Source organism: Macaca fascicularis, chromosome 12, assembly GCF_037993035.2.
Source record: "Macaca fascicularis isolate 582-1 chromosome 12, T2T-MFA8v1.1".
Lineage (NCBI taxonomy): Eukaryota > Metazoa > Chordata > Mammalia > Primates > Cercopithecidae > Macaca > Macaca fascicularis.
The window spans coordinates 67276054-67294866 of record NC_088386.1 but is presented as its reverse complement, the minus strand read 5'-3'; the positions used below and the strand labels follow the sequence as shown (position 1 = coordinate 67294866).

At 37.4% G+C, this 18813-nt stretch overlaps 1 protein-coding gene and 1 long non-coding RNA gene across 20 annotated transcripts in view; one reads left to right on the top strand and one right to left on the bottom strand.

The window, feature by feature from the left end:
- Positions 1–2258: 2258 nt before the first annotated feature.
- Positions 2259–18813, bottom strand: part of DYNC1I2 (dynein cytoplasmic 1 intermediate chain 2) — a 60221-nt gene continuing 43666 nt past the window's right edge. For 11 of the 19 annotated variants that reach the window (XM_045367252.2, XM_045367249.2, XM_045367256.2 and 8 more), the window contains 3 exons: positions 6120–6260; positions 4394–4519; positions 2259–2900 (listed from right to left, as the gene is read on the bottom strand). In XM_045367252.2, coding sequence (XP_045223187.1) covers positions 2787–2900; positions 4394–4519; positions 6120–6260 — 381 coding nt within the window. In that variant the 3' untranslated portion in view covers positions 2259–2786. The remainder of the gene's footprint in view (positions 2901–4393; positions 4520–6119; positions 6261–18813) is intronic. The other 8 variants (XM_074009455.1, XM_045367254.2, XM_005573471.4 and 5 more) reach the window with 1 other exon arrangement.
- LOC141408185 (uncharacterized) lies at positions 5952–15321 on the top strand. Its single transcript, XR_012421222.1, has 3 exons — positions 5952–6918; positions 7017–7082; positions 15060–15321. It is a non-coding gene; the product is annotated as an uncharacterized lncRNA (long non-coding RNA).

Below are 18813 nucleotides of genomic sequence, written 5' to 3'. Positions count from 1 at the left end.
AGCATACATTTAATTATACAGTCTTCTCATTTAGAAAACTATTAGAATATCAATGTTGAAACGCTGGGGTTGTGGAAAAGACATTTAAAAATGCACTGCCTAGTGAGTGGCGGGTGACCACTGAAATTTATGACAGCGCTTTAGGAAAAAAAAAACCCTACTGGATTTCTGACTTAAAAATAATGCACTACTCAATATAAGGAAAAATAGTATGATATGCTTCACAGCAGATTTTCACTCATCCATTCAAGTCTTTCTGTATGGTTCAAGGGGTGGATATTACAGTCTATCCACACTAGTACAGAACAGACTAAAACATTCTAACAACACTGAAAGACTAGGACCAATCATTCCTAAAACTACTTTTCTATAGTTCCTCCCACTAAATTTTAAGTCATCCATTCCTTCGAGATGCAGTATTTCAGCATTATTGTAACAACATTTTATATAAAGAGACTTTCTAAACTTTATAGGGAACTGGATCTGTAAATAGGAAGAAAGCTTCTACCAATGAATATTTGGTTTAAATACCAAAAAATGATTATTTCAGAGATTTACTGCAAGTTAATTGTCTGTGAAGCTGGATATTCCTTAACATAAAGGTAATAAACTTTAATGTTCCATTCAAAAAGACAAAAACCAAACAACAAAAATTAAGAAATTAACCAGAAAGCTACAGCTTGTTTTCTTACTCAGAAAAAAAGTACAACTGATAAGGTACAATTTCTGTAACTGGATATTTTTCAAAATTATAAGCCTTTTAGTTCTAAAAGTATAAAGAACTGTGATGCACTTCTAGTCAACCTAATCCAAGCTTCTATATCCACACTGACAGTCTCAATACTTTCTCTTTTGCTATTATATAGTCAACTTAAGGTAATTCCTTAAAGTAAATTTGTGTGTTCCTAAAAATACAGACTAAAGTTGAATGGGCAAAGGTATACATCGCATTTTCTGGGGGAGAAGGGGAGCAGTCATTCCCAAAAAGTGAAACATTTAAACAATTTTATTCTTTCTTTCACAACTAAACACAACACCTGGAGTTTGAGGAACATCTGATTTGCCATAGGATTTCCAACCTTTTCTTGTCCATTATATTTTAACACTTGTTTTCCCTACTTTTAGTCATTTTTACAAACCAAAGGTAGAGATACAGTAACTACATGAGTAGTGAGTACATGAATTTTTCTATATATAGACAGTGTGACTGCTAAAATTGAAGATTTGACTCACAGACACTGCTACAATGAGATAACTTGAGATGTTGTCTTTGGTATATAATGGGCAATTATGGGGTATCAATTTATGAAACTGAATACAGAAAAGCAAAGAATTGCCTACTTTTCTATATTCAGTTTCATATATTGATACCCCATAACTGAGTAGAGCTGAGAGAAAATTCAGAAATCATTAAATCAAAACTTAATTCCCACATATAAAGAATGAGGCACAGACTTGGCTAAAATCACACTTCTCATAGGTGCTTCAGCAAGAATGAGAGTTTGGGGCCAATAATTCCAGGTCAATTATTCCTTACACTATACACTACTCATTATTTGGAAATTTCTCTCCCAACAAATCTTTGTTACAATTATTGAAAGAAAAATGTTCAAATTCTGATTTCTAATCTTTCTTCCTAGTTCATGTTCTGTTGAATAAAAGACAGTTACATTTCAGAAGTACAAAAGTTTGGGATCAAGTAAATCGACAATTTAAAGTAGATAAAATCAAGATCTGATCATAGTCCTTTCCTCTATTCCTGAAATTCACTGATTTCAATACTAATTCTTAGATATTTGTCACCTACCTTTCTGACTTGTAGACAATGCTGTGGCAACATATCTCAAGATGTAGATTTTAATGCCAAAGTATGGTCCATCTGAGCACTTTGCCTTTATGGCTACTGAAATTATGAAATCAATTTCTCTCAAAGGTTTTACTCTCAGTGAGGTCACATACATAGTTCTTAATCAGTGAAAATTATAGGCAGCTTTCTATTTATCCTTTAAAGGAAATATGTCTTAGATGGAAAGAATATAAAGTAGTAAAACAAAAGTTAACCTAGGGGAAATTTTTTCACCAACAGATTATCTAGACATCAATTCACAATGCACTGGGAGATCTACAGTATATACCACATGGTATATTTAGAGCACACAGCTTTGAGATGGCTGCTTACAGCAGGAGCTTAAAGATATGGAAAAAATATATTTTATAAAAGATGGAAAAATTCAAGTTGTAAGGAATAAAAATGAACATTTGAGAAGTTAACGCATATTTGTTTTTATTTATAGGTAACTACCACATGAATTATAAGGACAACAAAGGATGTCAGAATGGAACATGGATAGGTGTATGCATACTACGGCCAATGAGAAACAATGTTCCTATATATTATGGGTAGTGAGAACATTATCTGTGTCATAGGGAACCGTGATCATTTAAAAATATGCAGAACTTATTTCATCTGTGCTTTAGAAATAACTGTATACAGTGTTATAAGTTGAAAAGAATTCAAAATAATACCAAATATACACCTGTGTATTAGAATTCAAAAAAGCTGCTTTCTGTGAAGTCAATCAGCTATATTAAAAAATGACACAAATCCAAAACAAGATGCATGTTATATATAAAAGGACATTGTAAGTTGCCTTACTGCATTAAACCCATGGTTTAATCCATGAAATTTCCTTTTAATTATCATTTAGATAGAAGCATGCAAATAATCTTGGGATCTACTTAAGAACCTTTCCCAAATCCACTAGTTACACTCCCCTTTTCAGGAACTAAGCAGGTATTCGGGTAGCTGCTTCCTCCTCTGCATCAGCTCGGTTTGCATTTATTTCTGCAAGTGTTCGGCCAAACCGTGCCCATTCATCATTGCGGGGAACAGCAATCTGCTATTAAAAGAAAGACAATGTTTTATATACAATGAAATAAAAGATCATTTTACCCACTATTATTCAGTTTGTTTTCAAATAATTTTTCTGTTAAAAAGTAATAATTGACCTGAATGGCCTTTCCATAATTACGGGGACTATAACAATGATTTACAACATTTCAAAACAAAAGACGGTGTTTGTGAAGTGTGTTGTGACAGCCTCAGAAATGACTTGGCTATTATCACCACCAATCCAAGAGAGAATAACAATGATGCTTTGTAAATATAACTCCTATGCACCATCTCATGGATTCTGCTGGAGAGGAATTCCTTAAAATTTTTTTTACTGTATTCTTGCATACAGTAAATAACTGAGTTTTTTTCTGTAAGAAACAATGTTTGAAGCATGGTTTCATAAGGGGGCTGGTTTCTTGTATTTTTGTTTGGAACATAAGGTAATCTTTCTTGATACCCTAACTCCTTCATCAAAAGCTATGCTACTATTCACTGCTTTAGTGTTGCACCGGTGGCAAAAGAGGCTTGTGATGCTTTACTTCATAGAGGCAGCTACATATATATATATATATATATATATACACACACAAAAAAAAAAAAATTTTTTTTTTTTTTTTGAAACAGAGTCTCACTCTGTTGCCCAGGCTGGAGTACAGTGGCACGATCTCGGCTCGCTGTAACCTCTGCCTCCCAGGTTCAAGTGATTCTCCTGCCTCAGCCTCCCGAGTAACTGGGATTACAGGCATGTGCCACCACACCTGGCTAATTTTTGTATTTTAAGTAGAGATGGGGTTTTGCCATGTTGGCCAGGCTGGTCTCGAACTCCTGACCTCAGGTGATCCACCTGCCTCTGCCTCCCAAAGTGCTGGGATTATAGGTGTGAACTACCGTGCCGGGCCCCAATAACAAATATTTTCGATAACTGCCATTATAATATCATAGGAGTCTGACACTGTCATGTTAGGGCACAAACCACTCACTGTGGCAAATGGCTGTGCCTGCTTCTAAATCTACACTATCCAGTAGGGTAGCTACTGGCCACATGTGATTATTTACATTAAAATTAATTAAAATTAAAAATTCAGTTCTTCAGTTGTAGTAGCAGATATTACTTTTGGTTTCTACTACTTGGCTCAAATTAATGAATACAGAAAAATAAATCTTATTTCAATATCAAGAAAACCCCAAAGTCCACCTATAACTCCAAACTTCTCCCCAAAGAATTTCTAATTTCCAGCAATGCATGCTTCAAGAAACAAGGTACGTTCAATGTATTTATTATATTACCCTCAAAATCTGTTGCATGGGAGACAGACCATTTGGTTTAGAAAGAAAATATTTCAAGAGTTGCTTCTGTGGTAGAAAGTAAATTTTATCTTTACAACGATATAGTTTATACAACTCATAAACCTCAAAGCCTAGGGTTAGCCACAAAGATGCCTTTACTACAACGCAACTAAATAGATGTGTCAAAATTATAGGCAGGGAGTCCCATACCTCTCCCACATCGTATATAACAATCTGTCCTTCAGAATCACCCACAGCAATCTCTCTGCCAGAATGGGTCCATCTCACACGATTAAGAGCAGGATTACCCTCCACAGAAATGCTGGCAGTTGGTACCTAAAGTCATTTAAAATAAAGGACAGTGTTAAAAGTTTCATCAAGATTTCTATAAACATGTAAAACAGTAATTCTTCTCTCAATCTGGCTACATTTTAAAAAACAAAGATGAAAATAAAGAATTTCCCCAACTTTTTTCTTCTTCAGTGACATATTATGAATGACATTATAGTCAATCCTTGAAAATTGTTTGCGAAAGTAAGTCCTTGTATAAAAAATTCTCAGAAGATTAGACACATTATTTTGAAAGGTCTTCTCTTAATAAAGAGTCCTTTTTTGTTGTTTTAATGTCTTTAAGAAGTCAAGCTGTTTGAAAACACATGGCCAAAACCCATTTAAAAAGAAAACACTTCAAAAGCCCTCATAAACAGATTATGGTTTGACTGTAGAGGACAGGAATCACTTGTGCAGCGTGTATCTCTATCAGCTGAAACCTGTATTTGACTCATTGTTCCTAGAAACAGTTCATACTGAAGGTGCAGTATGAGTCTGTCTAAAGCCTCCTGTTCCATGAGCTAGCGGGAAAGAGCCAGGATGATGGCACCAAAACAATGGCACCAGCTCCCTGGAATCTGACTGTGCCTCTTCTTTGCTAAGGAAGAAGAGTTTTATTTGCTACACATGGAGCAAACATGCAGTGTTTGATTCAGACTAAAAGTATGATAAAATTTTTAAAAATTTTTGAAATTTGACAAAAAAATCCTTTGTATTAGTCATCCCCAATTAATTTAACCCCATACACAGAATACCAAAATAGTTATAAAGAAATATTACATTTCAATCCACATTTAACTGTAACCTCAAATCTCTAAGACTGAAATCCAAATAAAACAGAATTGGTACCATTCTAGGTAACTAGGAAGAGATGTGGGAGATCTGAGTTGACTCTCTCTCAACAATTGTTATTGATAGAAATACTAATATTAATTCTATTACCAATAGCAATATAAAAAAATTCTAAGAACATTTTAAGCTTCTCTAAGCTGGTAAAAATACATGTGACTAAAAATAAATATAAGAGTTGCAATTAAATTTAATTGCTAATAAGTGATTTTAGTACAGCAATTAGGAAATTTGACAGTTTCTATATTCATTTTATAGTAATACTCTGTTTTCAATCCTTCATGGAAAAAAAACTCATCAAAAATCAAAATACATTTTTCCTTCCTTCAAACAAATCAGGCTAAGATTAATGTTTATGGATGATATATAATGCTATCAAGGCTAAGAGATAATTTAGAAATTCAGAATTAAGGTTAACATACTTCAACAGTCTGAAACTATCTGCCTGCTAGCCTATGAATGAAAAATATCCCAGTTATCTTATGAATGAGACTTTGCCAGGACATTAGAGACATGATAGTGCTTTTCAGAAGTAAAAGGAAATGCCCCAGTACTCCTGTCAACATTATTTCTCCCTTTAGTTCTTCACAGCATGCTGTTTATTATTTAGGGTACAAAGCTTATTTGAGTTCTTTGTGATGAAGCTACAATCACAGAGCCCTTTTACATTCTTTGGAATAAAAGGAATTTCGCAAATTATTCAATAAATATCCAATTTTCTATTTTTCAATGCAATTTTTGTTATTTTCCTGCTCACCTCTGTGTCATTATTGAGATTCCACAAATCCAATCTCCCCATGCCATCCACACAGGCAAACAGGGCTGGGTGGGTAGGTGACCACATAACATCATAAACATAGTCTGCATTATCTTCAAATGAATACAAAGGCTTGTTATTCTGAAGGAGAAAAGTTGATTTTTAGCATAGTCCATATATGACATACAAATCATTAAACTACTTATCACTGTTAAAAAAAAAGACATACATTCAACAAGTATAACATTTTATGATATTTAACTCAGCCGAGAAAAAGTTCTATAATTTGTTTCACTACAGAATTATCTGGTATTATAAACTAAGAATCAACTATTGATTGCATTTTCCTTTTAACTTGTAGATGCCATACTGCTTAAAAAAAGAAATAGAACATGCTTCAAAAACATCTGTCAATGAGAAGATTCTGGGAAGATAACAGCAATAGCAGTGTACTTTTTAAATCTCCTCTAGATCTCCCCATAAACTCAGATAAAGCAATGAGGGCGGGAAGAGCAAAGATTCACAGACAGCATCTACAGCAGAATCAGGAAACAAACTTCCAAATAAAATCAGGTGGAAACAAACCTCTGACAACTACAAGACTTGCATGGTATCAGTATCTGTGTGGGAAGAAGATGAAGGAAGGCACAAGAACTTCTGACAGGTGGAGAACAGAACCTCAGTCATAGCAGATGCTCACTGGACAGTGTGGTGGGCCAATCTGAGAACAGCAGCAAAAACTAGGAGACAGTTTGGCACAATTCCGTTTATAAATACATTTGACCCTTGAACAATACAGGTTTGAACTGCACAGATCTACTTATACTCATATTTTCTTCTGCTGCTGCCACCCCTGGGACAGCACAACCAACCCTTCCTCTTTCTTTTCCTCCTCAGCCTACTCAACTGTGAAGATGATAAGGATGAAGACCTTTATGATGATCCACATCCATTTAATGCATAGTAAATATATTTTCTCTTCTGTATGATTTTCTTAACATCTTCATTTCTTTAGCTTGCCCTTAAGATGACAGTATATACTTCATATAACATAAAAACTATGTGTTAATCAACAGTTTATGTTGTCAGTAAGGTTTCTGGTCAGCAGTAGGCTATTAGTAGTTAAGTTTATTGGAAGTCAGAAGTTATATGTGGATTTTGAACTGCTGGGATGGGCGCTGGCACCCCTAACCCCTGCATTATTCAAGGGTCAACTGTAAACGCAAGCAGACTACAGTGCAGTATAAGTAAGGTCTCCTGGTACAGTGTGGGTGCTATAAACTCTCAAAATTAACAAATCAAAGTTCCTTTCCAAGACAAAGTCTCACAGAAGAGAAACTGCTGGGAACAGAATCCCAGTTGTAGAATGCTGGACAAAAGAGACAAAGCAAAAAGTTCAGATAGAAGTGGTGGAGAGAAGCAGAAAAGGCACATCTCAGAAAGCACAAGATACATGTATTTTCACTTTGCAAAAGCCAGAGAAGAGAGAGCTTTAACCTAGAAAATGAGCTAGGAAAGCTATCCTTGCCCATTCCCTCCCTCCTAAAAGTACAGAAAAATTCATTTCACTAGCAGACAATAGCAAAGAAAAGGATCTCAGATTCCATAAAAGTTATTGTGGTGTCAAGAAAATTATATGGGAAAGGAATAGTCTTTTCAAGAAATGGTGCTGGGAAGACTAGATACACATATGCAAAAGAATAAAGCTGGCCCAGGCGCCATGGCTCATGCCTGTAATCCCAGCACTTTGAGAAGCTGAGGTGGGTGGATCACATGAGCTCAGGAGTTTGAGACTAGCTTGGCAACATGGCAAAACCCCATCTCCATGAAAAATACAAAAATTAGCTGAGCATGGTGGCATGCACCTATAGTCTCAGCTACCTGGTGGATGGCTTGAGCTCAGGATGTTGAGGCTGCAGTGAGCTGAGATCACGCCACTGCACTGCAGCCTAGGCGATGGGAGTGAGACCTTGTCTCAAAAAAACTAAAAAAAATAAAACAAAGCTGGATCCCTCCTTCCTTAAGTCATACAGAAAAATTAACTCAAATGTATCAAAGATCTAAATGGAAAGTAAAACCATGAAACTTTTTTTTTTGTTCTTTTTTGAGACAGTCTCACTCGGTAGCCCAGGCTGGAGTGCAGTGGTGTGATCTCAGCTCACTGCAACCTCTGCCTCCTGAGTTCAAGTGATTCTCCTGCCTCAGCCTCCCAAGTAGCTGGGATTACAGGCATGCACCACCATGCTCAGCTAATTTTTGTATTTTTAGTGGAGAAGGGGTTTCACCATGTTGGCCAGGTTGGTCTTGAACTCCTCACCTCAGGTGATCCACTCACCTCGGCCTCCCAAAGTGCTAGGATTATAAGCGTGAGCCACCGCGCCTGGTCAAAACTATGAAACTCTTAAAGGAAGCATACAAGTAAATCTTTGTGTCCTTGAACTCAGAAATGATTTCTCAGTTAAGAAGCCAAAAGCACAATGACAAAAGAAAAAGTAGGTAAACTGAGCTAAATCAATATTAAATACTTTTGGGCTTCAAATGATATCATCAAGAAAGTGAAAAGAGAACCTACAAAATGGGAGAAAATATTTGCAAAACCATGTATCTGATACATCACTGTGTCCACAGTGCTTACAATAGCCAATAAGTATTAACACATGAAAAGATGCTCAACATCATTAGTCGTGAGAGGAATGCAAATCAAAACCACAATGAGGTATCACTTCATACCACTAGGATAGCTAGAATAAAAAAGTAACAAAGGTTGGTGAGGATATGGGAAATCAGAACTTTCATACCTTGCTGGGGAACGTAAAATGGTGCCGCCACTTGAAAATAGTTTGGCAGTTCCTCAAAATGCTAATTAGTTACCACGTGACCCAACAATCCCACTCCTAGGTATATACCCGAGAGAAATAAAAACTTGCACATTCACAGCAGCATTATTCACAATAGCCAAAAAGTAGAAGCAACTGAACTGTTCATCTGATGAATGGATAAACAAAAAGTGGTATATCTATACAATGGGGTATCATTCAGCTATAGAAGGAACAATACACTGATACAAGAAATATCAATATGAAGGAATGACCCTTGAAAACATTATGCAAAGTGAGAGAAGCCAGTACACCGTTGAATGATTCCATGAAATGTCCATGAACTGTCCATAACAGGCAGATCCAAAGAGACAGAAAGCAGACTGATTAGTGGTTTCCAGGAGCTGTGGGGGATAGGGGAGAATGTGGAGTGACTGCTAATGGGTATAACGTTTCTTTCTAAAATTTGAAAATGTTCTAGAATTAGATACTGGCAATAATGCATGCCTCTGTGAATATACTAAGAACCACTGAATTGTATACTTTAAAAGGGTGAATTTCATGGTGTAAGGATTTTGCTCAATAAAACTGTTATTTAAAAAGAAACTAATTTTAAAAGAAGAGATAAGGTGATTTAGAAAAAGTGATAAAGAAGATCAGCAAAGGTACATCTACAATGGCAGGTCCTGAAGAAGAAAACCAAAGCAGTAATACAGAATACCAAAAACAACTCAAAAGAACTCTCCTAAAATAAGACAGCTTGAAACTACATATTGAAAGGGTATCCTGCGTATCTAGGAACACTGACCCTTTAAAGAAAAGGGAAAAAATCATTTGATCACCCAGGTTTTTAAAAAAAACCAAATTGCAAGTAGGGAAAAGAAAATCAGACTGTCATCAGACTTTGTGACAGCAATGCTTTTTTCCAGAAGTCCACAGAGTAACTAAGGTATGCAAAGAAAGAAAATGTAAGTCATGGATTTTATAAACAATCAAACTAACCTTCATAATCATATACTTTCGTGGAATATGGGAATAATGCACCTGTGGGCACCTTCTGTATCATATACTATAGAATGAGCTTCAGATGACCAAAAAGACCGAAGAGACGTTAACATAATGTCTGGTGGATAACCAAGTCATTTACGAGGGTAAACATCTCATTATGGAAACATAAACAATCTGCAACCACACACATTAATATGAATGACATCACAGGAATGCAAAATTGAGACTGAGAAACCCCACAGCACCAACTCGACAGAGATCAACCTGGTTTCTTCCTCAAGAATAAAACAGCAAGAAAAAAAAGAGGGATGCAAATCCTACTTTAAAGAGGAACTTAGAAGATAATGTCAATTGTGGCTGGGCTTGGTGGCTCATGCCTGTAATCCCAGGACTTTGGGAGGCCGAGGAGAGCCGAGGAGGGCCGAGGCAGGCGGATCACTTGAGGCCAGGAGTTTGAGACCAGCCTGGACAACATGCTGAAACCATCTCTACAAAAAATATAAAAATTAGCCGGGCATGGTCGTGGGCGCCTGTAATCCCAGCTACTCGGGGGGCTGAGGCATAAGAATCACTTGAACCCAGGAGACAGAGGTTGCAGTGAGCCGAGATCACGCTACTGCGCTCCAGCCTGGGCAATAGAGTGAGATTCCATCTCAAAAAAAAAAAAAAAAAAAAAAAGATATGTCAATCGTAAATGGATGGCCCTCCTTTGGATCCTGCTTCAAATACATAGTAAAAAGAAAAAAAAAATTGAACACTGATAGGCCATTTGATGAAAATAAGGAGCCAATGTTCATTGTGGGGGGTTTAATAATGATACGGTAGTATTTTTTTAAGAGGTTTTATTTTTTAGCGATACATATTGAATATAGTTGAAATGGTATGTATAGGTTTGATTTTAAATAATGCAGAGATAAGAATAGACAAGATTGCCGGGCGCGGTGGCTCACGCTTGTAATCCCAGCACTTTGGGAGGCCGAGGCGGGCGGATCACAAGGTCAGGAGATCGAGACCACGGTGAAACCCCGTCTCTACTAAAAATACAAAAAAATGAGCCGGGCGCAGTGGCGGGCGCCTGTAGTCCCAGCTACTCGGGAGGCTGGGGCAGGAGAATGGCGTGAACCCAGGAGGCGGAGCTTGCAGTGAGCCAGGATCGCGCCACTGCACTCCAGCTTGGGCGACAGAGCGAGACTCCGTCTCAAAAAAAAAAAAAAAAACCAAGATTGGTTATGTGTTAACTGTGGAAGCTGGGAACAATAATGGTTTCATTATATTATTCCTTCTCCTTTTGTATCAGCGATTTTCCATAATGTTTTTCAATTGTGAATTAAAATTTTTGAGATATAGTAAATGTCAACAGCATGATCATTTTAATAGCCAAAAATGTTTGTTTTTAATTTAAAAACCAAAATTTTAATAAAACTTAAAACTAAGCTAAACACAAAAATTAAAAGTCTTTTCCTTTTACGATCACTGTCTGTCACTCTCCCTGATAACACTACCAAACGAAGTCTCACTCTGAGAAAGTGGTTTTCTTTTTTTTTTTTTGAGGTGGAGTTTGACTCTTGTCACCCAGGCTGGAGTGCAATGGTGTGATCTTGGCTCACTGCAACCTCTGCCTCCCAGGTTCAAGTGATTCTCCTGCCTCAGTCTCTCGAGGAGCTGGGATTACAGGCATGCACCACCACACATGGCTAATTTTGTATTTTTAGTAGAGATGGGGTTTCACCATGTTGTCCAGGCTGGTCTCGAACTCCTGACCTCAGGTGATCCACCTGCCTCGGCCTCCCAAAGTGCTGGGATTACAGGCGTGAGCCACTGTGCCCAGCTGAGAAGGTGGTTTTCAACCTAGGATGTGCAAAATCATCTGCAGAGCTTTTGAAAAATACAGATGCAGGGCTCAACTCCAGATGCAGTTCCTCGGATTCTGATGCACACCAATGATTAAGAACCACTGTGCTAAGGCCACTGACTCCTGAGGTGATAGTGTACTTCAAAACAGCTTATTTTTAGGCAATGTTATGTCTTCCACCAAAGACCAAGTAATTCCACTCTAGGTATATACCCAACAGAAATGAGTACTTAGGCCATCAAAAGACATCTACAATTATGCTCACAACAACACTATTTGTAATGGCCCCAAACTGGAATTAATGCAAATACCATCAGCAGTAGAATGGATAAATTATGGTATATTTACACAATGGAATAGTATATATAGCAGAGAGAATAAATAATCTACAACTATACTAAAAAAAATGAATGAATCTCACAAATATAATGTTAAGCAAAAGAAATCAGACACAAATGAGTATTTTTTTTTTCTTTTTTTTTTTGAGGTGGAGTTTCGTTCTTGTCTCTCAGGCTGGAGTACAATGGTGCGATCTCAGCTCACTGCAAGCTCCACCTCCCGGTTTCTAGCGATTCTTCTGCCTCAGCCTCGCGAGTAGCTGGGATTATAGGTGCCTTCCACCATGCCCAGGTAATTTTTATAGTTTTAGTAGAGACGGGGTTTCACTACGTTGGCCAGGCTGGTCTCGAACTCCTGACCTCAGGTGATCCGCCCGCCCTGGCCTCCCAAAGTGCTGGAATTACAATCATTAGCCACTGCACCTGGCTGAGTATTTTATACTGTATGATTCCATTTTTATATGACACAAAATATGAAAAAAGCTACATGCAAATTAGATTAAAACTTACTTGTATTTATAATATAAAAGAAGATTGTTAAATGTATCATGAAGTGGTTACTAGGCTGAGTACCTGGGTGATGGAATAATCTGTACAACCACCCCCATGACATGATTTTACCTATATAAAAAACCTGCAAACATACCCCTGAACCTAAAAATTAAAAAAAAAATTCACCTACTCAGTGGACTAATACGCAGCCAGAGACAAAAACAGGATGCATTGTAACTGGGTAAAAGATGACAATAAAAAGAAAAACAGGGCTGGGCGTGGTGGTTCACACTATAACCCAACCACTTTGGGAGCCCGAGGCAGGCAGATCACTTGAGGCCAGGATTTCGAGACCAGCCTGGTCAAGGATGGCAAAACCCTGTCTCTACTAAAAATGCAAAAACTAATTGGGCATGGTGGCACATGCCTATAATCCCAGCTGTCTGGGAGGTTGAGGCATGATAATCGCTTGAACCTAGAAGGTGGAGGTTGCAATGAACTGAGGTCACCCCACTGCACTCCAGCCTGGACAACACAGTATGGTCACGAGTCAAGCCATATTTTTACTAAGCTCTTTAAGGTTGCACGCTGAGTTGAATAGTGTCTTCCTAAAATTTGTGTCTACCTGATATCTGTAAATGTGACCTTATTTGGAAACAGGGCCTTTGCAGATGTAATCAAGTTAAGATGAGGTCATATTGAATTAGGGTAGGTCCTAAATCTAGCACGATTGGTATTCTTAAAAAAAGAGAAAAATTCGGACACAGAGACAAACACGTAAAATGCCATCTGATCACAGAGGCAAAGGCTGGAGTGACGGTAGCTGCAAGTCAATGAACAGCAAGGACTGCTGGCAACCATCAGAAGTCAGGAGAGAGACAAGAAACAGATTCTCCTTCAGAATCTCCAAAAGTAACTAGCCTCTCGACACCCTGATTTTGGACTTCTAGCCTCCAGAAATGTGAACGAATAAATTTCTGTCATTTTAAGCCACCCAGTTTGTGGTGATTTGTTATGACAGCTTCGGGAAAAGAATATAGATTACTTTTCAAAGCTGGGGTAAGTGGGGAGTTCTAGATTAATAACAAAGAGAGTCCCTACAGTGAACACGTGAAGATAATAGTGAGATGCTTCCCAGAGAACTGGGAAATAAATATGTCATCAATTTGGATCAGAAGAGAAATAAATGGATTCTCTTTCAAAAGAAATGAATTCCAAGGTCAGAAATACCTTTCTATATAACTTGACTGAATGTATTAACTTTTTGAGACCAAATGTGTCTATTAAAATAGAAATACAAAGAAACAATCTTACAAGGAAAATGAAGACAGCACCCATTCAAGCATCGTCCAGGAGAAAGGAGTCTCAACCAATAGATTTTGAGAATTACTACCCCATGGCAAGGCTAGAATGAATCAGGCTATCTTAGCTTGGTGCCATTAAACATTCAAATTATAAAACTCCTTTTGTTCCAATTCCTTACTCACCAAGCAATCTTTTGATTATAATTTGGCTTCCCATGTGGATTGTCTACAGGGAAACAATGAGCTGGTCAGGCTCACAGGAGTATCTGGACCTTCTGGCAGTTATGTTTTTCATTGTAAATTAATAAATTGACATTCTCCAATGTACCAGTGTCTTAGGAGCCTGTTAGCTCCAGTTAGCACTCCCTGTCTAATCAACTCTAGTATACTGATTAAATTGAGTTTCTGAATATGCAAAGGAGAGCCTGGACATTGGCCAGTAGCAACTTACTGAGGCAAATGCTGCTGTGCAGGCCTGGGTCCAGATGAATAGGCAGCCTGCCCTAAGAACACCCAACTTCAAAGCATTTTTTCAGTTTAACTTGTCTAAATATGCAGAGTTGTTATTCTAAGGACTAGTAGGAACTTTTCACCCTGTTTAAATGCTGGTGCCCTCTGAGAGTTAACTAAGTAAGCTATTAAAATAAGGAGGGGTTCTAAGACTTATCAGAAAGTGTGAATAATTTCAAGATGTGTAAGGACTACAAAAGTGTGAAAACTCCCCCTTCCAGGAAATTACATTAACAATCTTAACTTTTCATCACTTTATGGTAAATACGGTTCTGATAAGCATTTGTGCACACAGCTCAAAATCCATCTTGTCCCCAAGTAAATAATTCTTATGTTTCAACAGTAATCTGTAACAAGTATGGTTAAATGTGGTAGAACATTAAGCGAATCTACCAGGTTTACCCATAATCAAACTCTTCTAGAATCCTTGTTACCCTGCAGCAGCTTTCACTCTTTATTCTCCCAACCATTTTTCAGACCTGCCAAAGTGCTTCTGTTGTGAATTTAAAATTTGGTATTTTGAGATGGTAACAGTCTTTTAAATATATTAGAAGCACTGTCTTATTGGTTTAAACTTCCATATATGGAAAATAATCTATTTCTGTTTGTCTTCTATACAGGTTGAATAGCCGTTACCAGAAATGCTTGGAACCAGAGGTGTTTCAGATTTCAAATGTTTTTGGATTTTTGAATACCTGCATTAGACTTACGGTTGAGCGTTCCTACTCTGAAATGTGAGATGTTTCAAAGAACATTTCCTTTGAGTGTCACATTAGTAGCCAAAAAGTTTTGAATTTTGGAGCATTTCAGACTTTGAATTTTCAGATTAGGGGGCTCAGCCTGTATTAAAAATAGTTGAGTTCAATAAAGTAATGAAAACAAGTTGATGAACCAGAACTCTGTGACTGAATTATAAATCTCTGGCTAGGCAAAGATTAGTGGCTAGCTGTAGATGACTTTAAACTAAATATGAGGCTGTGCCAAATTGAGATTCCCAGGGATTTGTAGAGGACTCATAGAAAGAGAGAAAAGGAAGAAATCTTGTTTTGCTATCAGGGCAGAGCCAGATCTTAAGGACACAAAGGTACAGCAATATCCCACGATTCAGCCTTCCAGTTTATGAGGACTCAACTCCTAGAGTCAGAGAGCACTTAAAAAGTAGAGGCAGAGAAGCAAAACATTTAAAGTCTGTTAAATTCAAGAGTGTGAAGACTTTGGTTTAAAATGAAATTGGAACAATGTTTTTAAAGAGAGATTATTTAAAAACACTGCCTATTACTCTTTATCATTCATTATTAATTAACATTGCCCATCAGTCATTATTACAGCATAGAGGCTCTATCAGTTTTTCAGCAGGGCAGAAATAAATACCAGCAACACAATTAACCAGGAAGTGTAAATTGACATTGGAGCCACGGTATGGCCAAATATAAAAGAATTCATCAACAGACTATTCCTTCTCTACCCTTCACAGAGTAGAACTACTTGTGTGCAGAAAGTTAGAATAAAGGGTGATTCTTCTGATAAAGTTTCAGAGGGTCCTTGGGCATTTGTAAAAACACCTGTTCTACGGTGGCCCATCCTTTGTACACTAACATCGGAGGGACGTTGGGGGCAGGGTGAGAGGCATGTATCACAATTGAATGAATAAATGAGTCTTCTATATAAGGCTCAAGGAAGGAAGCAATGCCTAGCCTAATTAGCAAAGAAAGAGATATGCCCACTTGTCATTCTTATTCAGAAGGCACTTCTATGTTGAAACACATTAAAATACAAGACTAAAAATATCAACCACCCCTCAACTAGCTGTGTAGTACCACAAAAGCAAGTATCAATCAGTCTGCTATCACAAGATAAATTGTTCTTGATTAGTCAAGATGAACTCCTTACTTTCAAATCCTATTGTTAATGTATATAAGGATGGAAGCCTCAAATTTAAAGCCAAAGGATGCTGGCAAACTGACACCCTGAGATAGTAAGAAATAGATAAAAGATTTTCACATACAGACTGAGAACAGAATAGGGAACCCAGAAATAAGACCGCACACCTACAATCATCATCTTTGACAAACCTGACAAAAAACAAGCAATGGGGAATGGATTCCCTGTTTAATAATGGTGCTGGGAGAACTGGCTAGCCATATGCAGAAAACTGAAACTGGACCCCTTCCTTATATCTTACACAAAAATTAACTCAAGATAGACTAAAGGCTTAAATGTAAAACCCCAAACTACAAAAAACCTGGAAGAAAACCTAGACAATACCATTCAGTACATAGCCATGGGCAAAATTTTCATGATGAAGATGGCCAAAGCAATTGCAACAAAAGCAAAAATTGACAAATGGGATCTAATTACAGAGCTTCTACACAGCAAAAAACAAAAACAAAAAAAACCCTGAAAAACAAAAAAACTATCAAGTAAACAGACAATTTACAGAATAGGAGAAAAATTCTGCAACCTATGCATCTGACCAAGGTCTAATATCCAGCATCTATAAGGAACTTAAACAAATTTACAAGAAAACAACCCCATTAGAAAGGGCAAAGGACATGAACAGACATTTCTCAAAAGAAGACATACAAGTGGCCAACAATCATATCAAAAAAAGCTCAACATCACTGATCATTAGAGAAATGCAAATCAAAACCACAATGAGATACCATCTCACACCAGGCAGAATGGCTATTATTAAAAAGTGAAAAAAAAAAAAAAAAAAAAAAAAAAAAGCTGACAGGGTTGTGGAGACAAAGGAACGTTTTTATACTGTTGGTGGGAGTATAAATTAGTTCAACCATTATGGAAGACAGTGTGGTGATTCCTCAAAGACCTAGAGACAGAAATACCTTTTGACCTAGCAATCCCATGACTGGGTATATACCCAAAGGAATATCAATCACTCTGTCATAGAGACATTAGCAAAGACATGGAATCAACCTAAATGCCAATTAATGGTAGATGGCATAAAGAAAATGTGGTACATATACACCATAGAATACTATGCAGCCATAAAAAGGAATGAGATCATGTCCTATGTGGGGACACTGATGAAGCTGGAGGCCATTATCCTTAGGAAACCAATGCAGGAACAGAAAACCAAATAACACATGTTCTCACTTATAAATGGGAGCTAAACAACGAACATACACACAGACACATAGAGGAGAACAACTCACACTGGGGCCTATCGGAGGGTGAGGGTGGGAGGAGGGAGAGGCTGAAGGAAAATAACTACTGGATACCAGGCTTAATACCTGGGTGACACAATAATCTATATGACAAATCCATACATCCTTTACATGTACCCTTGAATGTAAAATGAAAGTTAAAAAAAAAAAGATTACTTTCAATTACTGAAAAGGAAGTTGGCTAACAATCTAACAAAAATGTGTCTCCTGTGACTATACATGGGACTACTAAGATGAAAGTGCATCTAAAAATCTAGCAACTTACATGGCTGTATGAAGCCTTTGGAGAAATAGTTGGCTTCATCTCGCCAATTCTGCATCTTGCTTTGGTTTTATAGGTTTATCTGAAATACTTAGAACCAGAAGCATTTGAGATTTTGGACTTTTTCAGATTTTAGAATACAGGAAGTCCTCACTTAACATCATTTATAGGTTCTTGGAAACTGTGATGTTAAGCAAAACAACATAAAACAAAACCAGTTGTACCACAGGCTAATTGATATAAACAAGAGTTAAGTCCCTATGGCATTTATCTGGTCACAAAAAATCACCAAATTTCTAAATAGTGACCCTAAACACTTCAAATATTAAACACTGAAATAAAATGTGAGCTACACATACAATCCAGAAAGATTATCATTACTTTTTCAGGTGGAGTTTTGCTCGTCACCCAGGCTGGAGTGCAATGGTGCGATCTCGGCTCACTGCAACCTCCTCCTCCTGGGTTCAAGTGATTCTCCTGCCTCAGCCTCCTGAGTAGCTGGGATCACAGGTGCCCGCTACCATGCCCAGCTCATTTTTGTATTTTCAGTAGAGATGCGGTTTCACCATGTTGGCCAGGCTGGTCTCAAACTCCTGACCTCAGGTGATCCACCCACCTCGGCCTCCCAAAGTGCTGGGATTACATGGTCACATTTCAGAAAGATTAATAAAAACAAGATAATTATTAACCCAATTTTTGGTGAACCAGTGAATGATGGTGGTAGTAGAGGTAGTAGGTTAAATCAAGGAATAAATGTTTTGCAAAGTGAAAATTGTAAGGAGTATACCCTATCACCAGGCAGTTCTACAACAATGACAAAGACAGCAGGTTCGCTGAGCGGTTTCACACTGCATCCTTTAACTGCTGTGCCTTTGTACGATTACTATGTATCTTACAAATTTTTATTTTATGACAATTTGTATT